General features: G+C 42.4%; 1 protein-coding gene across 2 annotated transcripts in view; it reads right to left on the reverse strand.

The window, feature by feature from the left end:
• Positions 1–27879, reverse strand: part of LOC144084028 (histone deacetylase 4-like) — a 55370-nt gene that overhangs the window by 26526 nt on the left and 965 nt on the right. The window contains exons 2-3 of one of the 2 annotated variants that reach the window (XM_077612289.1): positions 20737–20937; positions 10442–10510 (exon numbers count right to left, since the gene is read on the reverse strand). In XM_077612289.1, coding sequence (XP_077468415.1) covers positions 10442–10510; positions 20737–20758 — 91 coding nt within the window. In that variant the 5' untranslated portion in view covers positions 20759–20937. Of the gene's footprint in view, positions 1–10441; positions 10766–20736; positions 20938–27879 lie in introns of those variants that run through there. The other variant, XM_077612280.1, reaches the window with a different exon arrangement.

Consider the following 27879-nt stretch of genomic DNA (forward strand, 5'->3'; position numbering starts at 1 on the left):
ACGAAACCCTAAATTCATTTGTTATTATAACAGGCGACAAAGTGTCGCGCGACGAAATGTCCGGTCGACGAATTGCCCGTCGACGAAATGTCCGTCGACGAAATGTCCGTCGACGAAATGTCCGTCGACGAAATGTCCATTCATGGAAGATCTGGGTTCAAAACCAGGTCGGTCCACCTGCGTGGAGTTTGGTACTTGGACGTTTCGTCGAAAGACGTTTGGTCCCCGGACGTTTGGTCCCCGGACGTTTGGTCCCCGGACGTTTGGTCCCCGGACGTTTGGTCCCCGGACGTTTGGTCGACCGGACGTTTGGTCGACCGGACATTTGGTCGAAAGACATTTGGTCCCCGGACGTTTGGTGGAACGGACGTTTGGTAGAATGGACGTTTGGTAGAACGTACGTTTGGTAGAACGGACGTTTGGTAGAACGGACGTTTGGTCGCCGGGTTGTTACTGTTGAAACCAGCTCTCAAAATTATAATCATGAGAGAAAGAGATATAATAATACCTAAATATCTAATATCAAAATATCAACAGTAAACTCTCTGTCATAATTTGACAGCGAGCGAACCCGGCGACCAAACGTCCGTTCTACCAAACGTCCATTCGACCAAACGTCCGGTCGACCAAACGTCCGGTCGACCAAACGTCCGGTCGACCAAACGTCCGGTCGACCAAACGTCCGGTCGACCAAACGTCCGGTCGACCAAATGTCCGGGGACCAAACGTCTTTCGACCAAACGTCCGTTCACGGTGGAGTTTGCATGTTCTCCCCGGGCCTGCGTGGGTTTTCTCTGGGTACTCCGGTTTCCTCCCACATTCCAAAGACATCCATGGTAGGCTGATTGGACACTCTAAATTGCCCCTAGTTATCAGTGCGAACGTGAATGGTTGTTTGCCTCCTTGTGCCCTGCGATTGGCTGGCCACCAATTCAGGGTGTCTCCCGCCTCTGGCCCAAAGTCAGCTGGGATGAGCTCCAGCACCCCCGCGATCCTAGTGAGGATAAAGCGGTTCCGAAAATGAGATGAGAGATGAGATGATTTAACAACAACTAGAGACATTTTTCTAACCTGTAACTGGCCAAATATTCCTATTTCAGCCTCCCAACCGTTAAAATTCTATTTATATTTCTTGTACTTCCCCCATGAACCCAGACGGGCTTGGTCTTGGTCATTAATCAAAAGAAAGCATTTTTCATCGTTTATTTATGGATTTGCAATTTAAACCAACATCTGCTTTTACTTTACAAGACAATGACTAAAATGTTGGCTCATTTCATGACATTGCAAAGCAATTCGGTAACAGCCATCCATTTTCAACTTTTCTTATCCGTGTCGCGGTCGCGGGGTGCCGGAGCCTATCCCATCTGACTACCCTCTAAACACACACCGAGTATCGGCTCTCGGTTGAATGAAGGTGAATAAAAGAGTTTTCTTTAGACTAGATGAAGAATTACTATATTTTCTCGCATATACGTCGCTCAAAAAAGGATGACTGAATCAAGGGTACGGCTTATTTGGGCACGAATCACAATTGAGGTGCTCGAAACTGCATTGTGACAAAGACGAAACGCCATTAGGCAAGACAATGCGGCCGAAACGGTCATTTATTTCAAAATAGAGAAAAAATAAACACATAAAACGCTAAAGAAAATGTATTTTGATGTCTTTAAATTAAATAAAAATAAAACATATCTTGCATAAAACGTGAAAAAACTCACTTATGCCTGCCTTTGCTCGCTCAGGGCGCCACCCTCTTACCTAGGGATGACAAACGAGACCGCTAGGGATACACTTCCTGGTTGTACTGGTCACATGACTTCCTTTTCCTTTTTGAATTTGTCTACGTGCAGGCAACACCCTTTAGGAATGTGCAATAATCGATTCATAAAGTATCTCCGAAATACCACATGCCATTATTTTTCTTAAGATTTTCCCTTCAAAGTAACACATTTGTTCTCCCTATTAAAACCATGAATATAATTGTAAATTTCAACGATTTTATGGCAATTTTAAAGGTGCGGCTTATAGGCGGACGCGGCTAATATGCGAGAAAATATGGTAATCAATCAGCCTATTATTATATGTTGTAGACATAGATAGTGGAAAAAGATTTTTAAAAAATTACGTAGACAAAAGAAATGATTTTGACCCCAAATTATGGGGAATTGGCTAATACTAGATGTACTCCCATGGTGCCACAGAGGTCGGCAATCATTAACGGAGATAAATGCATTCCTCCTTCATTTACCCAGCGCGAGTGATAAAAGGGAATTTTCCTTCAACCCAAAATCCCGCAAGATGAAATCCCCAGCGCTGACACACAAATCAAGCGGCAGCGAGAAAATGCCGAGTGACAGAATAGACCCAGGTGAAAACCAAAGGAGAGCCATTGTCCTAATGAATTCACGCATCACTCCGATCCAACGAGGGATGAAATCAGATTTGCATTTATAGACGTCTGGCGTCACTTGTGTCTGGATCTGCAAAGAAAAGCCCTCAACGCTCCGAGAATGTAGAATAGCAAAACAAATTCATTTAAACGGACATTATTTGACACAACAGATGTTAAATTGACTATTCACAAATCCCAGCATCGCACGGAATAAAAAATAAATGACTTTCCGATAGTTAGTTGGGGTGTTGGTTGGTTTTGTTATAGCTTTTTCTCTGTCTGCCTCTTGTGTCCCTCCAGGCTTCCCTACCCCTCGTAACCAGCTGCATGTACTTTGTGATCAACCTTTGTCTGTCTATTTAAACCCTGTGTGCTTGTTAGTCTTTGTCAGATCATACTGTTATCATGAGATCAGTCGTGTGACGTAATTGGACGAGTGGAATGAGTGCTCTCACAGAACTTTAATTACTTAAGGCAGGGTCGTTAGAAAATAGCAAAGACTTTGAATTAGATAACAAAATCAAACCTGACGGGAAGACATGGGGAAACGAGGAACATGACGTGGTAAACAAACCAGACGATCCGACAATGACCACCAAACAGATGGGATTTAAATAGACAGACAAGGGTTGATCACAAAGTACAGTCGTACCTCGACATACGATCTTAATCCGTTCCGGGACTGAGATCGTATGTCGAGCTTTTCGTAACTCGAGCGGACGTTTCCCATTGAAATGAACTAAAAACAAATTAATTCGTTCCAACCCTCTGAAAAAACACCAAAAACAGGATATTGGATTGGAAAAAATGTTTTATTTCTTCTAATTCGCCATCTATTAACAAAGTAACACATAACTAGCGGTTTAAAAGTAGTAAAATGTGTTTAATAGAAGTAAAATTAGACGCATTTCAAAGGGGGAAGAGAGAGAGAGAGCCGGACAGAGAGAGGGGTGGGGGCGTTAATTCATTCCAACCCTCTGAAAAAACACCAAAAACAGGATATTGGATTGGAAAAAAATGTTTTATTTCTTCTAATTCGCCATCTATTAACAAATTAACACATAACTAGTGGTTTAATAGTAATAAAATGTGTTTAATATAACTAAAATTGGGCGGTTTTGTGTGCACGAGTATACTTCATTACCCAGAAAGCCCTCTTTTGGCCCGCGCATGCGCTTTGTGCGTTTCCTGGTCGAAACTCGTCTGAATAAATCGTTCAGTGCTCTTAGATATCTGTTTAGACAAAAGAGATGCGGCAAAAAAGACAGTGCGCTACAATGATAAACAGCCTCTCATGTCATAGGCACCTGGCTTGGTCGCATCTCGAAATTTTGATCGTATCTAGGGTGAATTATTAGATCGGAATTTTTGTCCTACCACGATCATGTCGTACCATGAGCTGATCGTAGGTCGAGGTACCACTGTAATCGCAGTTGGTTACGAGAGGAAGGGAAGCCTGGAGGGTCACAAGAGGCGAAAAGCACACCGACAGGACACACAGGGAAAAAGGTATAAGAAAACTAACCAACACCCTAACTAATCTTAACACAACCTGGCAAAATGCAGGGATAAAAATATTCGCAGCCTAGCGTTTGTGTTCAAGAAGATCCGAAGAGATTGGCGGCAGCATCGATTAGTCTAGAGTCGCTCTGAAGGCTCTGAAAACGGTATCCTTTAATTCGCTGGGAGATGCACTTCTTTTATCGTTCCTTCTTTGTCATCTGTCACTTGACAATTCCATTAAATGGTGTTTGACTTGATGAGATCAGCAGGATTTCCCACTCAATGACGGAAGCTTGGTCAGGAAAATCTCCTGAATCTTGTTTGAAACTCTTATCTTGGCTAATTTGAAAGCCAATTATGAATCAACTCCTAATCTTGCGGTAAACAAAATGTACCTGCGCGGGTGTCGAGTCCCGAATGCAAGGCACCACTTCACGAGAACACCGTTGAGTTGGAAAGGCGTGCACGGCAATTGCTCAAATCACAACAAAACAGTGAGATGCTCTTTAGCCGATGGCGTTTTGTCTTTTCTCTGTCTGGCCTCCGAGGGGGAACTCCCTTTCCTGCACATCGGCACTCGCTTAATGCGTTTCGCGGCAAGCAATTTTCACTCTCTTCATCATCTTGTCATCTTTAACCTGTTGGGATGCTCTCTCTCTCTCTCTTTCTTTCTCTCTCTTTCTCTCTCAATCTCTCCTCCCTTTCTAACCCTGCATTGACATCATAGTGCGTGCACTTGGTTTATTACGGAGGGATGGTCTTTTCTAGGAAGCAAGATCTTTTAAACACTCGCTCACATTTAATATGCCATGTGGCTTTTTCTAGCCATTGATTCCAAATATAGAACACTAACATCACAATCAAATTAATTCAAGCTTGTCTTTTGCTGCTGTTTTATTATGTTGACTACTTATGTATTACTTATTTATTGATCATTTATTGATTATTATTTATTGATTAGTTATCTGTTTGTTTATTTGTTGTTGTTATTTGTTGACTGCTTATTATGTTGTTATTATGCTATTACTACTTATTTATGACTTTTTTATTGGTACTCGGACGTTTGGTCGCCGGACGTTTGGTCGCCGGACGTTTGGTCGCCCGGACATTTGGACGCCGGACATTTGGACGCCGGACGTTTAACAACATGACAGAGAGTTTACTGTTGAAACCAGCTCTCAAAATTATATTCGCCCGGGCGTTTGGTCGCAACCAAGATGGCGCCGTTCAAGTGGCAGCCGGTGGCAGTAGCTCCGTCGTCCACTCTTGCTCGTTTTGTGTTTTTGCTGCTTTTCTGTCTTAATGATTTGATTTGGTGATTCCTAATGATCTCATTTACTTTGATTTGCTTTGTACTTTGTGCTTTTGCTTTGTTGTTCTGCAGCCTTTGCGTCTGTACTGTCTAACTTATAACTATGCCTTTTTCTGTATCTGCATTCTCACCTTCTTGCTATTGTCACAATGAAATTTCCCGAATACGGGATTTATAAAGTTATCCAAGCCAATCCAATCCAAAAGAGAACTCTGGCTGGGCCAGTGCACATCATTAATGTTTTTTGTCTGCCGACCATTTCGTCACCACTTTATCTGCTCGTTTGCCGTTCCAGTGCTGAAATGTCCACTTGTGCCCGAGGCCAAGGATCTCTGCAGACTGTCTGATCGTGTTGAGAGTCTGGATGTAATTCTCACTTTTCACGGTGCCGTCTATTTTGATTACTTTTCCTGGTCTGTGGGCTGAGAAAAAAACCCAGCCCAAAAGCATGTGGTTCGCACACTCGGTGGGGATGTTGCTTTCCAAGTTGGAGTCTTCCCATATTTTACAGCAAATAATATCATTGTAGACAAAACATTTTCATTTTCTCTCCTCTGACAGTGGATATAAATCGTGTGCGGTCGATTGGTCGCCGGTCTTTTGGTCGCCGGTCTTTTGGTCGCCGTCTTTTGGTCACCGGTCTTTTGGTCGCGGTCTTTTGGTCGCGGTCTTTTGGTCGCGGTCTTTTGGTCGCCCCGACCGCGACAATGGGCGACCAAAAGACCGGCGATCAAAAGACCGGCGATCAAAAGACCGGCGATCAAAAGACCGACGACCAAAAGACCGGTGACCAAAAGACCGTTTGTTGGCTTTTATTTATGCGTAGACCGTGTTGTTTTACCTTGTTTTGTCGCCGGTCTTTTGGTCGCCAGTCTTTTGGTCGTCGGTCTTTTGGTCGTCGGTCTTTTGGTCGTCGGTCTTTTGGTCGTCGGTCTTTTGGTCGTCGGTCTTTTGGTCGTCGGTCTTTTGGTCGTCGGTTTTTTGGTCGTCGGTCTTTTGGTCGCGGTCTTTTGGTCGCCCGGACTGCGACAACGGGCGACCAAAAGACCGGCGACCAAAAGACTGACGACCAAAAGACCGGCGACAAAACAAGGTAAAACAACGGGGTCTACGCATCAATAAAAGCCAACAATGGCCATGAGCAGTTTCACTGACCCGACGTGTGAGTGTATAAGAGTTTGTATGTACATGCGTTGTCCCTTTAAGAAGCTACGTCCGTCAGGGTCTTAACAACTTCTCCAACAAAAAACAATAAAAGTCCGGGAAATGTGGAGCTTTTCTTTTGCCTAATAATTACTAGGGCATTAAGTATGACTAAATAGTAATTCGCAGTTTGTATTTAGGGAATTTGAGCAACGATTTAAATGGTAATTATCACTTACCTTCCGGGCGACCAAATGACCGGCGACCAATCGACCGTGTACCGAATAAACATGGCCTATTTTATAAGGGTACACTAAAAATTCTCAATTTCCCCCCCAAATTTTGCGCCTTCTAACCCAGTGCGCCTTATTAACAGTAAGTTGCCAACCTACAGCAAGCGCAATCGGTAAGCACAAACACAATTTAGCGCCTGCTTTCTGAGAAGGTTGTAAATCAGGCCTTTAGTGCATACCCCACGATCTCACGAAAGGAGCTTCTCACTCATTAAGCATAATAGACACCACGCTGGGCCGTGCCGAGCTGTTCAGTAAGACGCGGCAGACATCTCGACCTTTTAACCAATCCGAGCGTCGACGAGAAGACACGTTGAATTTAGCAGCGGGGGAGATTCTCAGAGAAAAGGCGACGCATTTGGGTTTTATGGAGAAAAATAATAGCAGCCGGATTGCTTATTACTCCGAGGGTGGTCTGAATTAGCGTTGGAGGTAAATCAGCGTTCAATTTTAATATCACTATTACAGGGAGCAAAATTATTTTTCGACATAATCAACAATCGTACTCGGCGGTTTCACGTCGTAAAATTGTAAACAGTAGGAAACGAAAGCATGCATGCGAATGTGTCCTTGAGGACCAACAAACAGTGTGTTGAAAGAAGTAGTTTGACAAATAATGTGTACAAATAGCAAAACGCAGCTGGACTACATTAGCCTCGATAGCATGCAAAAAAAAACAGGATTAAGAATCGCGTACCTGCTCAAAAGTGATCAACACCTCAAAGAGATGAATTTGATATTGAGGAATTACAGAAAAAATAAATCAAACTTTTCCCAATTCTAAGTTAGATTGCAATTTGCAATATTGTTTTTCAGTTTTGCATACTTTGAGTACAATGGTTGATCCCGATGGCCACCGCTGCTGACCTAGCTGACAATACCTTTCAGCTATTTCCATGAAAGTCTGGCAGATGAGGAAAAAGTCCGTCTAGTTCTAAGCAAGCAGCCGAGTCTGATTTTCATCACGACACCCTTGCAGAGGCTGCGTCAAGCTGTCAACTTCCATTGTGCCAAAAGCAAGTTCCAATGTGCCACCCGCTCAATACAACACTCTAACCCTGCAATTCTCAATGGTTTTACACCATTGCCATCACCAATACACTTTGCTCTTCAAGTCCAATTAATTTCCAAGGCCAGTAAATATGAAACAAGTATTCATTAAAAAAAAAGGCTTCATTCCACAATCAAATTGCATACCTGTCAACCTCGGCCAATTACTCCCCTTATTAATGATTGCAATTCCCCTTATTAAGCGATAAAAATAAAATGTACAAATGCAACACGGCACATATTTACTCACTTAAAAGTCTAACATTTTCTCCAAAGTGCCCAATCAGTATACAGTAAATTCAAGATTCTGTAGATGTCGCTGTATGACGCTGACAGCTTGACTGTCTGGGTACATTGCTTGCTGACGCGCTATATTTATATATAGTCAAAAGGCGGACGTAACCAATGTTCCCTCTAAGCTGCGCGCGTGCGCAATTGCGCACTACTCTCGTCTTCTCCGCGCACAGCAAATCATATGGAGCGCACAAAATAAAATCCACTCATCCGCTGGGATGCCCATTCATAGATATTAATCATTACATTTTATTATTACTAAATCATTTATGTGTAGTAGACATGCACCTGCTTATGGCAGGTGTGATATTGGTGTGTGCCCATAGCGAGCAATGATGATGTTGCTCACACCGGTACTCAGTGTGCTCAGGGAGGTTGTCTTTCTGCCCAGACAAACAAAAAATTACAGGGAACATTGGACGTGACTAATGCGCATGCACACATCATGTTTAAAGCATGACAATATTAGCAGTCGTCTGGTACCAGTGACCGAGACGATCCGGATTAGAGCCGAAATGGGTAAAACGAGATCGGTTTTACAAAAAAACAGACTTAAAAAAATCTTGTACAAAAGTTTTTATTCGACATACAGAATTTGAATTTTTAAAAAAAAATAAAATATGGAAAACATTTACAGGTATGAAATTGGTTCAAAAGTTAAGTCGGTGTAGCAAAAATCGATCAAAAACATTGATCAACATCTATCTATATCTTTTAGAGCCGAAATGGATAAAACGAGATCGGTTTTACAAAAAAACGGACTTAAAAAAATCTTGTACAAAAGTTCTTATTCGACATACAGAATTTGTTTTTGTTTTTAAATAAAATATGGAAAAAATGTGACAGGTATGAAATTGGTTCAAAAGTTAAGTCGGTGTAGCAAAAATCGATCAAAAACATTGATCAACATCTATCTATATCTTTTAGAGCCGAAATGGATAAAACGAGATCGGTTTTACAAAAAAACGGACTTAAAAAAATCTTGTACAAAAGTTCTTATTCGACATACAGAATTTGTTTTTGTTTTTAAATAAAATATGGAAAAAATGTGACAGGTATGAAATTGGTTCAAAAGTTAAGTCGGTGTAACAAAAATCGATCAAAAACATTGATCAACATCTATCTCTATCTTTTAGATATGGCGCTTTGATCAAAAGAATAGTTTTTATTCAAATTTCTGAAAAGTTTTGGCATCCAGTCGTCAAAAATATTTTTTTTTAAATCGCTTGGATTTTTGTATTTATCAAAAGAAGGCTTTTGAATAAAATTAAATCTCGCCAGACTTTGTTAAATTAGCAAATATTGTCCAAACATTCAAAATGGTATCACATAAAAATGGTCATTTAAAACACTATGGCCTACTATTAAATATAAATATCGGTTTTGTATGCGTGTGTGTTTGTGGGGATGTAAATGGCAAAAAAATTAAAACAGATCCGGTATCTGAATTGCTTCCGTGGATCTCCTGATTCAGGTATGAAGACGAAACGGAGTGCTAAAAAGGATCACTGCATCCTTATCTGACAGAAATTAATTTCAACCAAAAGCCCTCGCGATCAGATTATCAGTTAATACAAGAATAACATCAATATATATTAGTCCACATCAATGTTTGCTTAATTTGTAGCTTCAGCCATCCCTGTTTTGTCATTCAAAACAACCAAAGATTGATTGACAAACGTCCTAACCTCAATTTGCATCAACATGGATTCAACATTTGACTTAGCGGGCGGGACAGGGTCAGAAGCACAAAAAGCATAGCTCATATGTGCTTTGCATCTTAAATAAAAGACACTCTGAGAATTGCCGGAGCGGGGATTCCAGTGAATGTCAATATTTAATCATCTTGCCTGCAAAAATTCCACCTGACAGCACACAGAGAGATGATGAAAAAGTCTCAGACAAGATTCAGAGGACACTCCTTCCAAATCAACAAGCTAGCTTACATCAAAGTGCTCGAAAGCTACGAGGAAGCCTTTTTCGCTTTTTAGATCAAAATCTCTTCTGACGGTGATATTTACAGACTAGTCCTAAAGATTATGAGATGAATCCAAAAGAGTCCTCCCTTCCTTTACCGTGCGGCAGCCGCAAAAGACAACACGAGGACGCACAAGTGTTTGATTTGCTATTTGTGAGCAGCTTTCCCAAATTCAAAAAAGCACTTTCACATTAATCTCAAAACAAATCTTCCTGAATCCTTACATTAATTAAAAAAAAAAACTCGTGCAGAAGCCCAAACGCTTTTACACAGCATGTTTCCCCCCCAAAAAACACCATAAATGAATTTTAATACCCACATAAAATGCAGACAAAGTGAACGAATATAAACCTGCACAGGATGTGGTTTACAGTGCAATCACTCCACCACCATGCCTCCTCACACACAAACATACACACCCACACACACACACAATTTCATGCACAAAAAACAAGCACGCATGAGCGTCCAACCTGTTGGGATGTGGTTGAGCGCCGACGTCTTGAGAACCTCCAACGACTGCTCCTTTCCCAGGATCCCCTCTGCGGGAGAGAGAGAACACTCCGCTTCAAATATGGTCCGCAACATTAGGATGTGCTCGCCTCACGACAACCCCGCTAATCAAAGACTCCGGTCAAATCGGGCGGGCTTTTAAGTGAGTCCCGGCCGCTACGAGGATTTCGCGAGCATCTGGCGTTGACATGGAGAATTTTGAGAGCTTCCCCCCCCCCTAAAAAAAACACACTTGGATGCGAGGGATGGCGAAGTGAAGAGCAGTCTGCAACGCCGTGAGATCAGCGTGAAAATGGGGGGCGGGAGGGTGGGGGGCGTGTTGGGGCTCGACTGATACTGCCTGTGCTCAGCATAGCAAACGTGGCTGGCAGCAGCAAAGAGGGAAGGGGGCGGGGGGGTGGCAGCGTAGAGGAAGGGGTTGCGTTGGAGGTAAAAATAGCTCACCCTTTTGTATATAACAGCACATGCGGAGCACGCACACACATGCAGACACAAAGACACACTGCTGTTGGTGTACTCTCCAGCATGTTTGCATGTGTGTGTATCTGTGTGTATCTGTGTGTGTGTGTGTAGGCTGTAATTATAGTGGCAACATGAAAAGGCTTTTGTAGCTGCCGAGCCCTGGGAAGAAATGGCTATAAAAAGCAGTGACAGAGAGCGATGGAGGAGAAGGCGGAGGTGTAGGGGAAGACTAGAGGTAAGGAGGCGAGAGGAGGGGAGGAATGGAGGCAAAACACTAAAGGGGTGCAAAATGGGGAGGGGGATTGGGACCGTACACAACAAGGTTTGACATAAATACACTGGAGTGTACTGTGTGCATATCGCGTTTATTTATTGGGATTTTTTTAGATGGAGTCACCTGATACACGTGAGTGAGTAGATGGGAGGCAAATAAAAAATGCAATTATTTTTCGCGTGGGAGATGAAACCCATGGAAACTCCCCTCGGATTGCTAAGAGAGAGGAAAACAGGCGAGCGTCTCGCTATTTCTGGAACTCTCTCTGGACCAGGGCTGGCACATACGCTTAATTAGCCGTGAAGCTTGAGGACGCATCCCGTACTGATTTGTGTTGTGCCGCCTCGCCGCGCCTCGGATGCGTCAATCCCTAAGACGACCTGAGTTGCCATAGGGTGTTTATTTGCGATCCATCTAAACAAGTTCCGTTCCGGCGGCCACGGGCGCATATTGGGTCACGATTGCGAAAACTGTAGCGCCCGCCGCCTTCCCGAAATATCCCAGTACGTCTACTCTGATCGCACGCAGGCGCGTGTGCGGTTGATTGGTCGCCGGTCTTTTGGTCGCCGTCTTTTGGTCGCCCCAACCGCGACAACGGCCGACCAAAAGACCGGCGACCAAAAGACCGGCGACCAAAAGACCGGCGACCAAAAGACCGGCGACCAAAAGACCGACGACCAAAAGACCGGCGACCAAAAGACAGACGACCAAAAGACGGCGACCAAAAGACCGGCGACCAATCAACCGCACACCAAACCAAAACAAGGTAAAACAACACTGTCTACGCATCAATAAAAGCCAACAATGGCCATGAGCAGTTTCACTGAGCCGACGTGTGAGTGTAGAAGAGTTTGTATGTACATGCGTTGTCCCTTTAAGAAGCTACGTCAGTCAGGGTCTTAACAAGTTCTCCAACAAAAAACAATAAAAGTCCGGGAAATTTGGAGCTTTTCTTTAGCCTAATAATTACTAGGGCATTAAGAATGACTAAATAGTAATTCGCAGTTTGTATTTAGGGAATTTGAGCAACGATTTAAATGGTAATTATCACTTACCTTCCGGGCGACCAAAAGACCGGCGACCAATCGACCGTGTACCCGCATGCGAGCCTCGTTTGCAATCTAAATGTCTACGTGACACCTGCGGCTCGGCGAGTAATTCTAAGCCGTTTTTTGCAAAAACGACACGGAGCGGCTTAACGTAGGGTAATGAAGGAAAATCTCGTGGCCCGGGGAAGCTTGAGCAAACAGGTGTATCATTTTGCGGCAAGCTATACAAAACGGGGACTTTTGGACCGAGGTGCACGCTCGACGCCTGAAATGTGGAGCGCAGGTGTGCGAGACATCCGAATGGGCTGTCTGCAACAGGGTAAAATCATCTCGAAAATAACCTTGTTATGCAGCACTGGCTTTCTCCTCAACCTCCACTCGCATCCCCGATGGGAGAGCATACAAAGAGACAGAGGGCTATAAATAGCCTCGGCTCGCCTCGGGCATGCAGTCAGTCAACTCAAGCGAATGCAGATCATGCTCGTCAAGGGGCGAGCGTGTGATGGACGGCGCCGTAAACCGAGGTTGCGGCGGGAGATGGTCGCTCGGTCACTTTGTCTGCCGCATTGCTGAATGTCGCTCTGTCCCGCCTGGCGTGGCGTGGCGTTGCCATTGGATGGACTGCGCCGCCACGCTGGCAGGCTCTACGCCAAGGGTGTCAGACTCGGGTTGGTTCGCGGGCCGCTTTAACGTCAACTCGATTTCATGTGGGCCGGACCATTTTAGATATAATATTTAGATTTTTTTATAAATGGATTAAAAGAACTGGATTAAAAGCCCTGAATATTCATTTTTTATAGATCTAAAACAATATTTATTTTAGCTTTTTTTTTATATATATTTTTAGATTTTACAAAATGATTTTTGAACTAAAAACACCAAAAAAAATGATTAAAAAATTACAATTATTGATTTAAAAGGGGGAAAATCAGGAAATTTAATATACATCTATACTCTTCATTTTAATTTGATCCTAAAACAGAAAGTCGACACTCATGATTTACTTTCCCGGGCCACACAAAATGATGCGGCGGGCCACATTTGGCCCCCGGGCCGCAACTTTGGGCCATACCAGTTTAGATATAATATTTAGATATTTTTTAAATAAATGGATTAAAAGAACTGGATTAAAACCCCTGAATATTATTTTTTTATAGATCTAAAACAATGTTTGTTTGAGCTTTTTTATATATATTTTTAGATTTTACTAAATGATTTTTGAACTAAAAACACAGAAAAAAAAAGATTAAAAAATTACAATTCTTGATTTAAAAGGGGAAAAATCAGGAAATGTAATATACATCTATACTCTTCATTTTAATTTGACCCTAAAACAGAAAGTCGGCACTCATGATTTACTTTCCCGGGCCGCACAAAATGATGCGGCGGGCCAGATTTGGCCCCCGGGCCGCCACTTTGACACAACATGTGCTCTACGGGTTGACTGGACTGCGAGCAAGGTGAAACTGACAGCGACAATGCAAGTCATGAAGCACGCCGCTCCTTGAGGAGAATTTCCCCGCGGGTCACGCAAGTGCTTTCTGATGGCATTGCCCGACGTCATAGCGACGGGTGGCAACAACGAGGGTGAACTTTACGCTGGTGGGGAAAAAACGACACCATCTATTGTGATTTTCAGAGACGGGTGAAGGGGCACAGAAAAGATATCGTTTATCAAGGGTGTCAAGCTTTGCTTTTTCACACTGTTGGCTACCAGCCACGACAACATGCCTATTTACGACAATGCCCTTAGCATCTGGGTTCTTAACCAATAAAAACATCCCTTGCTAGTGAAGCCTCTCTTCTCCGGGGGACATGAAAAGCATCAAGACGGACAGGTAAGATGGAATGTAACGGAACTTTTCGCAGATATCTTGAACTTGAAAGCCAATCATAGCTAGGGGCAATTTAGAGTGTCCAAAACAGCCTAGAAACCAGAGTACCCAGAGAAAACCCACGCAATCCCGGGGAGAACTCCACACAGTGAGCACCGACCTGCGACCCCAGAACCGTGATGTCGATGCCCTAACCCAGGGGTGTCAGACTCGGGTTGGTTCGCGGGCCGATTTAACGTCAATTTGATTTCACGTGGGCCGGACCATTTTAGATATAATATTTAGATTTTTTTTTATAAATGGATTAAAAGAACTTGATTAAAATCCCTGAATATTCTGTTTTTATAGATCTAAAACAATGTTTATTTCAGCTTTTTTTAATATATTTTTAGATTTTACAAAATGATTTTTGAAATAAAAACACGGAAAAATGGATTAAAAAATTACAATTATTGATTTAAAAGGGGGAAAATCAGGAAATGTAATATACATCTATACCCTTCATTTTAATTTGATCCTAAAACAGAAAGTCGCCACTCGTGATTTACTTTCCCGGGCCGCACAAAATGATGCGGCGGGCCAGATTTGGCCCCCGGGCCGCCACTTTGACACATGTGCTCTAACCACTCGGCCACCGGGTAGCCATCTCAAATAAATAAATGGATGAAAATATTTAATTACTGGAAACACAGTCAAAGTCAAAAGAACGTGTCCTTGTTCAGTCTGGTTTGAGAGTACTCCCCTAATGAGAGCAATGGCGCACTGTACTCGTCTGAAAGCAGCCGGCCAGGAATGATCCGGCAAATAGCCCTTTGTCCGAAGAGACGCATTTCGTGTAAAAATGCTGGAAACTTCGAATTTTAATGATGTAATATTTATATATCTCCCAGCTGACTCCGGGCCAGAGGCGGGGGACACCCTGAATCGGTGGCTAGCCAATCGCAGGGCATAAGGAGACGGATGTATGTCTTTGGAATGTGGGAGGAAACCGGAGTACCCAGAGAAAACCCACGCAGACCCGGGGGGAACATGCAAACTCCACACAGGTGGACAGGTACACGGTCGATTGGTCGCCGGTCTTTTGGTCGCCCGGAAGGTAAGTGATAATTACCATTTAAATCGTTGCTCAAATTCCCTAAATACAAACTGTGAATTACTATTTAGTCATACTTAATGCCCTAGTAATTATTAGGCTAAAGAAAAGCTCCAAATTTCCCGGACTTTTATTGTGTTTTGTTGGAGAACTTGTTAGGACCCTGACTGACGTAGCTTCTTAAAGGGACAACGCATGTACATACAAACTCTTCTACACTCACACGTCGGCTCAGTGAAACTGCTCATGGCCATTGTTGGCTTTTATTGATGCGTAGACCGTGTTGTTTTACCTTGTTTTGTCGCCGGTCTTTTGGGCGTCGGTCTTTTGGTCGCCCGTTGTCGCGGTCGGGGCGACCAAAAGACGGCGGCCAAAAGACCGGCGGCCAAAAGACCGGCGACCAATCGACCGCACACGGGTGGACCTACCTGGATTTGAACCCAGATCTCCCACTGTGAGGCCGATTCGCTAACCACTCGGCCCACTGGGCTACCACCCATGTCGAAAATGAATACTATATAAATCATTCCCCAAAGAGGATCCATTGCTAAACAACTGGGCGTGCCCTGCAGGCGTTGGTATCAAAGGACATTAGAAACCGGGGGTCTGAGGGTGGTCTGGAACCCTAAATTGCAGCAGGCAGCTCGTTGGCAGCACTCAGTGTATCCCGTTTCACGGGAACCAAAGGGACAGGGACAAAAGATGCACACAGCTTCTTTCATTAGCTCAAGCTTGCCAGCTGTCTCAAAAATCAATTAAATACATGAGCGCAACATCGTTTATCCGAGGTTTGGGTCCAGTTAGGGTGCACTTCGGGTCAAAGGATTCATGCAAAGTCGTCCTCTTACCCCCCTAAACACATCGCGGAATCATCCAGCTGGAAGAAAAGCCACGGCAAAGGGAGGGTGGGTGTGGCTACTGTCTGCACGCCGTCAAACTACATTTTGCAATCTGGCATTATTTCGTAATTTGTTTTTTAAAAAAATAACAATGTGTCAGCACAATTGGACCACAAAAGGAGCGTTGCGATTACTCTTCATGCTCAAATCACAATGGTCGCCACACAAAAGCGTCAGTTGTTTGCTCATGTGTGCACTTGTTGGGCTTTTTTTATTTTCCCGGTAAAAGCAACAACAAAAAAGGCGCATAAAACACTCAAGCATGAAAAAGGGAGTGAACACGAGATACCAAAAATACCGATTGTTTGTTTACCACGCGTGCACGTGCTAGATCTTGTGTTTGTGATGCTAAAAATAGACTCCGGGATAAGCCCTCTTTATTGCAGCAAGAGCTTTTAACCCCTTCACCCCGGGATCTAAGCAATGCGACAAGCCATAGCGTGCATTTGGAGAAGAGGATGAAAAGCCCCGACAAAATGGAAAATGACAAATGGGATTAGAAGAGACAAAAAAAACAAAAAAATGCAGTAACCTCTGACCCTTCACACACTCGACAATCACTGAGCTTTTATTTTTGCAACACGATGGTTAAAAATGAAAACGGTGATGATTTGGGGTGGGGGGATAGCGAACAGGACTGTGTTTATTTTTCTCGTTGGTTTACGCTTATCTTCTGGACAATGACGTAAGAAGCATCATTTGTGATCGGGTTGTGTTTCAGCTTTGCATAAACAGCAACAACTCAACTCGTGTTGGAAAAACAAATGCAAAACGGAACATTTATCCCAACCATGTTATAACCCGTATTTAAAACAGACGAGAACATCATCTTTCAAAAAACAACATCATCTAATCCCTTCTTCAAACCTATTCCAGGTGACAAAGATTTCTCCGGGTTCTCCGTTTTCTTCCCACATTTCAAAAACATGCATGCTAGGCTAATTTGTCGGCTAAATTGTCCTTAGCTACATGTGTGATTGGTCCTTCGTCTCATTGTACCCTGCGATTGGCTGGCCATCGATTCCGGGCGTCCCCCGCACAGGCCCGGGGAGCAAACTCCACAAGTCGGACCAACCTGGATTCGAACCCAGGATCCCAAAGATGTGAGGCCGACGCGCTAACCACTCACCCGCCAGGCTGCCTATGCAGACTACAATACTTGCTAATTAAAAAAAAGGATATTTTCAGACATTTCTGTATTTACCGTATTTTCACGACTATATGGCGCATCGTATTTTTAGCCGCAGTGTCAGTAACGAGTGCCATTTCTGTATTTTAAACACACAAAGGACGCACCGTTTTTTTAGACGCATATATATTATATATGAATATCGAACCGCTATAGCGATGGCTACCGGAAGCAGCCCCAGACTCTATTTCCGGTTTCCGGTGCGCAGTGACTGCTGGGATATATAGTTCTTGCACGCTACACCCACACGCTAAAAAACATGTTTTTAAAAATCGAACGGAAGCAAAACTGAGTTCGGTTGTACTTTATTTAGCCATTTTACAACTCACTCACATCATCATCACCCACAAATCCATCAAAGTCCTCATTTTCTGTGTCCGAATTGAACAATTGTCCAAATGAGTCATCGAGAACGCTGATTTTTATACGTTCGTCCAGGCGGCCACAATCCATTCGCAAATAGTAGCTAGCTAGTAGGTAGCATAACTATTCCGGGGCTGTGTTCCATGCTTCGCAAGGCTGTGTTGATGCCGATCGCCAGGCCACAATCCATTCGCAAATAGTAGCTAGCTAGTAGCTAGCGTAACTAGCCCGGGGCTGTGTTCCATGCTTCGCAAGGCTGTGTTGATGCCGATCGCCAGGCCACAATCCATTCGCAAATAGTAGCTAGCTAGTAGCTAGCGTAACTAGCCCGGGGCTGTGTTCCATGCTTCGCAAGGCTGTGTTGATGCCGATGTATACAGGCCACAATCCATTGGGTGTATTGACAAAAGAACTATATATCCCAGCAGTCACTGCGCAGTACTTTTTCTACGAGAAAATGGTAGAGTCAGGGGCTGCTTGCCGTAGTTGTGAGAGATGGTGTACCCTATCGACTGATTTATTTTATTTTATCGTGATAACAATTTTAGTATTGGTCCATATATAAGGCGCGCTGGATTATAAGGCGCCCTGTCTATTTTGGAGAAAATTTCAGACTTTTATGTGCGCCTTATAGTCGTGAAAATACGGTAACCTGTCTTATGGTTGTTGTAGTGTTTTTGTAGCCAATCAACCATTTGTAATATACGTGTAAAATATAGCCGTAAAACACGGCGAAACCATAAATGTGGCAGATGTGTTTAAGCTCTCTTCAGCACACACAGTAATCAGTCGTATGCAAACACGCCAGCTCGTAACTGATACGAACGTAAGAACTGATGCGCAGCCGGCCCTTATCAGTGCGACTGTGACCTGCTTTTGTTCGGCGTAATATAAAACCCCACAAAGCATTTTGCTTTTCTCTGAAGAGATTTATTTTAAATGATATTTAATCTAAAAATCCCATGGCCGTAATAAAGAAAAAGTCGGGGATCAAAAATGCACATGTTCCTAAGCTCATTTGCTGTCCATGTTATAAAAATGGCTCACCACTTGGCCAGCACGCACACATGCTCACTAACAACGCTCCCTTGAAGTTGCACACCCACACATTCGCCGCTTTTTTAAGGACCTGTCACGCTGTGAATTAAGTTCTACAACAACTGTACTTTAGGATAAAAATGCAACTTATACCAACATAAGAAAGATGAGAACATGTTGTGGGGGTGAATTACTTTTGCAGTCAAACGTTAAGTTAAAATAAATCTGAAATAATTCTGTTCCTAATTCCTATTTAACCCCTAAAAACAAATAGTGTCCTCTTATTCCATTTTCCGTTTTTGTGTGCTTCAGTAGACAAAAAAAGCAGCAATTTGCAATTTCTACTGTGAAACACAACATCAGTTTAAGTCAAAAAAGCATCATTTTGGATGTTGTGAGGGTAGTTTTTATTATTTTACATTTGGGGAGAGAGGGTTCCCTGTCACAAGGGTTTGTAGTCACACTTGCGCTAGCTTGACCACAAAAAAAAACTGCATTGCAGGGAAGGGGAAATTACTTTTACTCAGGGTCATTAATAAAAAAAATGAAGGGTTCTCTATTGTTTCTTTCTTAATCATTGTTACACTATAAACCACATGTGTCAAAGTGGCAGCCCGGGGGCCAAATCTGGCCCGCCGCATCATTTTGTGTGGCCCGGGAAAGTAAATCATGAAGGCCGACTTTCTGTTTTAAGATCAAATTAAAATGAAGAGTATAGATGTATATTAAATTTCCTGATATTCCCCCTTTAAATCAATCATTGCAATTTTTTAATCCATTTTTTCTATGTTTTTAGTTCAAAAATCATTTTGTAAAATCTAAAAATACATATAAAAAAGCTAAAATAAACATTGTTTTAGATCTATAAAAAACTGAATATTCAGGGCTTTTAATCCAGTTTTTAAAATCCATTTATAAAAAAAAATCAAAATATTGTATCTAAAATGGTCCGGCCCACATGAAATCGAGTTTATGTTAAACCAAACCCGAGTCTGACAACACTGCTATAAACTGTGCAAAGCTGGAACCTAGCCAAGCTAACTATGAGTTTAAGTTTAAAACAGGTTAAGGGTTCAAGAGAAATTGAGATATTTTTTGTTATTGTAATCAACTAATTGGCTACGGCTCCTTAAAAGACAAGATTGACTCATCAGCGTATAATTCAAAACACGGTACATTCTTTCTCTCTCAACTATTTGAATTGAGCCAATTAATACAGATGAACCAGATTAAACGGTTCTCCCACGTTTAATCCGGCTTCACTTTGTCAAAATTCTTAAGGGAAATGTTCACATCTATCGACGACAAATAGATATTTGCGCATTTAACTGTTCATCACAACAGCATCACATTTTCAATGAAATCTTCCCAATTCTTCTTAACGGAGATAACCGATTGCCGTTTCCACAGTACGCAGTCCCAGAAGGAAACTTGATGCAATTTTTTAATCTATTTTCTATAACACTTATCCTCACTAGGGTTCGTGTCACCAATGAACAGGACGTTAGGTGGAATTCGAGGGATACAGTAATCCCTCGAATATCACGGTTAAGGTGGACCAGACATGGCCACAATAATCGAAAAACCCTATGTAAAAAGAATACATAAATAAAAAAATGTATTTTTTTTTAATTTTTCAGTGCTGAGTCCTATCAGCACTGAAGTAAAAAAAAATAATTACATTTGTTTTATTTTTTTTAAATAAGGTTTTTCTATTTTGCTACTAGGACTAGCAAGCGGAGGACAGGGGAGTGGCTTCCGCTTGCGAGTTTTAGCATGGAATTTCAAATTTTTATGAACTTCCCCAAAAAAATGTAATTAAAAAAAAATCCCCCAGAAAAAATTCTGAGATGTAGTGAAGCCGCGAAAGTAGAAGCCGCGATATTCGAGGGATTACTGTACACTGGACGGGTCAGCATTATTGACATGAAATATATGAACATAATGTGCATGTTTTAAAAAAAATGTGTGGAAGACGGATTTGAAGAAGAAGAAACGTTTCTTTAGGAATAAAACTTTAGCCACCGTGACTCAATGTTAATGGAAGCCTTACCTTGCTGACTATGTGACGTCATCACTGATGGCGAGAGATGTTGCGCACAGCTTTGAGGAGCACCCAAGTGAAGACAAGTTGGAGTGTGTGATGAAATGATCCAACAGGATCTCGATGCCGGAGTCCCTCACGAACAGAAACACCCCATCAGCCTTGTGGGTTTGGTGACTTTGCTCTAGAATGTCAAATACTGGAGCCAACCTATCAAGAAAGAAGACAACATTCCCTTTTGAAACATGAAAACATATACAGTGGTACCTCAACCTACGATCAGCTCTACCTAGGACATGCTCGAGGTACGATGAAAACTTTGATCGAATAATTCGCCCTAGATACGATCAAAATTTCGAGATGCGACGAAGCCAGGTGGCCATGACATGAGAGGCTGTTTATCATTGTAGCGCACTGTCTTTTTTTGCTGCATCTCTTTCGTGTATAACAGATATCTACGAGCACTGAACGATTTATTCAGACGAGTTTCTCCTAGCATCGACCAGGAAACGAAAAACGCGCATGCGCAGGCAAAGCGAGGGCTTTCTGGGTAATGAAGTATACTCGTGCACACAACACCGATTGCCAATGGCACCCTTTCTCAGAATAAAACTTCATTACCCACAATCAATACATGGGTAGGCTGTTATTCCTTCCTTAGCCTGCTAGCTCCCGCGATCGCTCATTCAAGACTACTTCTCGTTGACAAGTGGTGGTGAGGGTGGAGGCGTGGCAAAAAGCTAACCCGCCGACAACGAAGGTAAAAAAAAGTAAACAAAATTAGAATTCAGTTTTGTGTAAAGTTACATTAAACGTATGTTTGAGTGTCTGTATATATTAATCAAGTTAATTTAAATTTGTTTGTTCGGTTATGAGTGCGTTGTCGTGGAAAGTCCCCCCGAAACTCAGGACCAATGTTCCCTCTAAGCTGCGCGTGTGCAATTGCGCACTACTCTCGTCTTCTCTGCGCACAGCAAATCATATGGAGCGCACAAAATAAAATCCATTTTTTTTTTTTTTTTTTTTTTTTTTAGCTGTGAGGCCGACGCGCGAACCACTCATCCGCCGGGCCGCCCATTCATAGATATTAATCATTACATTTTATTATTACTAAATCATTTATGTGTAGTAGACATGCACCTGCTTATGGCAGGTGTGATACTGGTGTGTGCCCATAGTGAGCAATGATGATGTTGCTCACACCGGTACTCAGTGTGCTCAGGGAGGTTGTCTGGTTGTCTTTCTGCCCAGACAAACAAAAAATTAGAGCGAACATTGCCCAGGACCCCAGAGCTGTGAGGCCGATGCGCTAACCACTCGTTCCACCGGGCCGCTATCATAAAGTCAAATTTGGAAAATAAATCAATAAACTACAAACAAATATCAGTTTGGTTTGTATTGCTAAATTTGGCAATACTACAACATATAAAAAAATCAATTTATAAGATTAGCCTGAATTCCTGTTGCCCTGAGCAAAAAGGATGTCAGATATAATGGAGACAAGGACCCCAAAACGCCAAGTGAATTTCCCTGCGTATTCAAAAATAGGGGCGGAGGGGGCAAAACTGCCCGAGGGCAAGGTAGATGGGGGGCGCATGTGTGTTTACCCCCTTGTGTTGGCACAGAGCTCTAATGTCCACTGAAGCAGGATGGATATGCGTGCGTGTAAGGGGCAGGGTTCGCCACAAGAAAGCCAGACAGCGGGACAAATTGCCCCCCCCCCCACAAAAAAAAAAAGTCGGTCATGTTGCTTTGTGGTGGGAGAAGAAGGAGGGGTGCGTGTCACGGCCAATAGTCGCCACGCCGAAGGGGGGCTTCGCGCAACACCATTCTCCCAGGGCATCTGTCTCGAGTGGGGGTGTTGGTGTGTTCATGTGCAAGAGCGTGTGTGCTTAGCCATTGTCCCCAGAAAGTGCTAGTCTGATGCGGGGTGACAGATCTGGGGAGCCCTGAAGAAAAATCCCCAAAGGCTGAAAATGAGTTCAGTGAATATATCAGTAAATTTGTGGTTATTTTAAGGTTTCAAAACAAAGGTGACCTAAACTGCACTTAAAATGGTCTGCAATGGCAGCAAATAAACCCCCCAAAAAGTGGGCGCCACGATTAGAACCCCAAACTTGACAATTCTTGAAACGGAACGGGAAAACGAAGGACATCATGCCGATGAGCACAAGTATGTGTACTTTAACATTTCATGTCCCACGTTTGCATGTGTGTGGTATGCGTCACTTGAATTGTGCAATAACTGTAAATCATATCAGCAGGGTGTACATTGCAATTCCCCTTGGGAGATAATTATCTTCAATAATAAAGAAAATAGAACGTACATGAATTATTGTTTCTGGGAAAACCATTCATTTTATGAACCGCTTATCCTCACAAGGGTCCCGGGGGGTGCTGGAGCCGGTACACGGTCGATTGGTCACCGGTCTTTTGGTCGCCGATCTTTTGGTCGGTGGTCTTTTGGTCGCCCGGAAGGTAAGTGAAAATTACCATTTAAATCGTTGCTCAAATTCCCTAAATACAAACTGTGAATTACTATTTAGTCAAACTTAATGCCCTAGTAATGATTAGGCTAAAGAAAAGCTCAAAATTTACCGGACTTTTATTGTTTTTTGTTGGAGAACTTGTTAAGACCCTGACTGACGTAGCTTCTTAAAGGGACAACGCATGTACATACAAACTCTTCTACACTCACACGTCGGCTCAGTGAAACTGCTCATGGCCATTGTTGGCTTTTATTGATGCGTAGACCGTGTTGTTTTACCTTGTTTTGGTCACCGGTCTTTTGGTCGCCCGTTGCCGCGGTCCGGGCGACCAAAAGACCGGCGACCAAAAGACCGGCGACCAAAAGACCGGCGACCAAAAGACCGGCGACCAATCGACCGCACACGATCGATGGCCACCCACAATTAGACGAAAAATCAATCAAGCTCATAACTAAGGAAAATTTAGCCTCCAATTAGCTTAGCGTGCATGTTTTTGGGGTGTGAGAGAAAACTGGAGGACCCGGAGAAAACCCACGCAAGCCTGGGGAGAACAAGCAAACTACACTGAGTGAGGACCCACCTGGGATCGAACCCTCGAGCCCAGAATTGCGAGGCCGACCCGCTAAAAACTTGGTCACTTGCAAACTAAGTGTATCCAAAATTATTTTGACAATTAATATGTTTGTTTAATCTCAAACACACTGCAAGTCATAAGCATAATTTGTCATGTGCAATATGCATTTTTTTAGCAAAAGATAAAATAAACATTTCACTAATGCTACTTCTCCATATTTTTTTACACAATAAGTGGATGAAAAATCATCAGGTTGTAAAAAATTAATGCAATCTGTCTGTCTCTCATTTTTTTGATACAGTTAATTAAACTGTCATCAAAAAATTGGGAATATGAATTGTGGCCAGAGGAAGAACGAGTCTATATTTTTTTAAGCAATTTGTTGAAAATCAGCCCCAAAACCTGTCAAAATATTACATACATCAAAAAATTGTTTCAACCAACAGTTTTTGCCATCCAACCAGTCGCCAACGAATGAAAAAATGACTTAAATTTTTGGATAAGTGCTTGTCACAGAAAAAAATATCTTCAAAAGCATCTAATCGGTAAGAACAAAATGCCTTGCCAAGGAAAATTAAACGAGTAATTATGGGGAATGCCCCTCCCACCACAAACACTGTCAGTTCTTTTCGTCCGTGTCCGCCGGTTATGTTATTAATTCACCGCATTCTCGGCAGAAAAGATGATTTGTGTGTGGCCATAATGCTGTGACTGGAGTTAACTGTGCTAGCTATGAAAATATGTCACCTGCATGAATGTATAGCAGTGCCTCAAGCTGGTGAAGTGTGCTTTCCTTCCAATGTGGACTCGAAGGAACTCTGTGACACTCCCGGGTGTTCGAAAAAGTCCAAAATATTGTTGGAATGTATTATCAGCACGCATCCGAGACGACGCTCTCACGCTAGTAATGCCCCGCCAGCGGGCTCTCTTACATTCCCAAAACTCTGCAAACTTCAAGAACCGTTGGAAAGCATAACTGTCAACTTATACGTTTTTCCCGTGTCATATACGTTTTTTGATCATTTCAAATTTTGCACACCGTATAGCAACTTTTGTACAGGATTATTTTCAAGTACGTTTTTTTTTTTAAACGATTCCGTTTTAGCCATTTCGTCTCTGATCCGTATCGTCTCGGTCACTGATAGCAGATGAAAATGTCCTCGTTGACTGCTAATAGTCATGCTTTAAGCATGATTTGCGCATTCCGCCTTTTCACTATATAAATATAGCGTGTCAGCAAGCAATGTACCCAGACAGTCAAGCCGTCAGCGTCATGCAGCGACATCTATAGAATCTTCAATTTAGTGCATACTGATTGGTGGTACTCGGACGTTTGGTCGCCGGACTTTTGGTCGCCGGACGTTTGGTCGCCCGGAAGGTTATTGATAATTACCATTTAAAATTGTTGCTCAAATTCCCTAAATACAAACTGTGAATTATTATTTTGTCATACTTAATGCCCTATTAATTATTATTAATTTTTGTTGGAGAACTTGTTAAGACCTACCTTTTGTTCTTTCAGAAAAAAAATGTTTGTGTATATGAAAATGTTCATTAAATTCTTTAACCCCTGATGACCCAGAGTCCACATATGTGTGGACATCGGTACACGGTCGATTGGTCGCCGGTCTTTTGGTCGCCGATCTTTTGGTCGCCCGTCTTTTGGTCGCTCAGAAGGTTATTGATAATTACCATTTAAAATTGTTGCTCAAATTCCCTAAATACAAACTGTGAATTATTATTTTGTCATACTTAATGCCCTATTAATTATTATTATTTTTTGTTGGAGAACTTGTTAAGACCCTGACTGACGTAGCTTGTTAAAGGGACAACGCATGTACATACAAACTCTTATACACGCACACGTCCGTTCAGTGAAACTGCTCAGGGCCATTGTTGGCTTTTATTGATGCGTAGACCGTCTTGTTTTACCTTGTTTTGTCGCCGGACTTTTGGTCGCCGGAATTTTGGTCACCGGACATTTGGTCGCCGGTTGTTTGGGTCCGGGCGACCAAACGTCCGCGACCAAACGTCCGGCGACCAAAAGTCCGGTCATGACCCCGTCCACTTTGGAGACATTTTCAGACTTTTAAGTGCGCCCTATGTGAGTAAAAATGTGCCTTGTTGCAATTGTACATTTTTTGGAATCGCTTAATAAGGGGAATTGCAATCATTAATAAGGGGAGCAATTGCCCGAGGTTGACAGGTATGGGAATATGCCGTTCGGAGGTTCAGGGCATCACGCTTTGGGGGTGCCGGTGGGCATCCTGGCCCATCTGACTTGAGACAGAGGGTTTCAAAGAAAGACAAAAAATAGTGTCTGAATACAAGAAATCCAAATTTATCCAATTACTCAGTGAATAAGGATTTCATTTTGCAATATTGATTTGTTGAGTGAAAACATTGCGCTCCGATTCCAGCTGTTGCAGCTGATATAATCGAATAGTTCTCTTAAATGTTCTTTTTGTAAAGCAAAATACTGCAGAATATTAATTTCTGTCAAGGATATCAGAATGTCGTAATGTGGAACGAAAAGTTTGGAATTTTTCGATTATTTTTTGGGAAAACTACAGCATGTGCCTTTAAAAAATACTTTTCTTCCATTTGTCGTATTCTGTGTTTTACCATAAAACAAGACCGATTGGAATGTGAACTTCCAAATGTTTTAGACGTCTATCGCTGTCAATGGCAGTGAACAAGTGCAAGTTGCACGATGTTGTTTGTCAGAATAAAAATGTGGTGATCGCCCAGAAAATTCTGATTGGTGCACCACAAATGTTTGGATTTAAACTTCCAGGCAAATTTCTGGACCACTGACTTTCATTTAGAACACAATTGTCAAAGTGGCGGCCCGGGGGCCAAATCTGGCCTGCCGCATCATTTTGTGTGGCCCGGGAAAGTAAATCACGAGTGCCGACTTTCTGTTTTAGGATCAAATTAAAATGGAGTATAGATGTATATTACATTTCCTGATTTTCCCCCTTTTAAATCGATAATTGCTATTTTTCAATCCATATTTTCTTTGTTATTAGTTCAAAAATCATTTTGTAAAATCTAAAAATATATTTTAAAAAAGCTAAAATAATAAAATAATTAATCCAGTTCTTTTAATCAATTTTTTCAAAAATAATCTAAATATTATATCTAAAATGGTCCGGCCCATATGAAATCGAGTTGACGTTAACGCAACCCGCGAACCAACCCGAGTCTGACACCCCTGCTATAAACTGTGCAAAGCTGGAACCTAGCTAACTATGAGTTTAAGTTTAAAACAGGTTAAGTGTTCAAGAGAAATCGAGATATTTTTGTTATTGTAATCAACTAATTGGCTACGGCTCCTTAAAAGCCAAGCTTGACTCATCAGCGCATAATTCAAAACACGGTACATTCTTTCTCTCTCAACTATTCTAATTGAGCCAATTATTACAGATGAACCAGATTAAACGGTTCTCCCACGTTTAATCTGTCTTCACTTTGTCAAAATTCTTAAGGGAAATGTTCACATCTATCTACGACAAATAGATATTTGCGCATTTAACTGTTCATCACAACAGCATTACATTTTCAATGAAATCTTCCCAATCTCTGACACCCCTGATGTAGAACATAATGGATAGAGAACATATACAGCAGTGGTCTCCAAACTATTCCACAAAGGGTCCCAGTGGGTGTGGGTTTTCATTCCAACCCTGAAAGAGAACACCTTTTCACCAATCTGGTGTCATACAAGTGCAATCAGCATACCTGTCAACCTCTGCCGATAACTGCCCTTATAAATGATTATGATTCCCCTTACAAACCCCCCAAAAACCTTACAAACACCGTACGACTCGTACGGTGTTTGTAAGGTTTTTTGGGGGGTTTGTAAGGGGAATCATAATCATTTATAAGGGCAGTTATCGGCAGAGGTTGACAGGTATGAATCAGTGGATTGCAGTCAGGTGCTTCTTGTTTTCTGCTGAAATCTCAATGGTCAAACTGTCTGTGCTGGATCAGTTGGAACAAAAACCTGCACCCACACCGGCCCTCGAGGACCGGTTTGGGGACCCCTGATATACAGCATCAATACCAACTCATTGCCCGCCATTG

The sequence above is a fragment of the Stigmatopora argus genome, chromosome 1 (genome assembly GCF_051989625.1).
Source record: "Stigmatopora argus isolate UIUO_Sarg chromosome 1, RoL_Sarg_1.0, whole genome shotgun sequence".
Taxonomy (NCBI): Eukaryota; Metazoa; Chordata; class Actinopteri; order Syngnathiformes; family Syngnathidae; genus Stigmatopora; species Stigmatopora argus.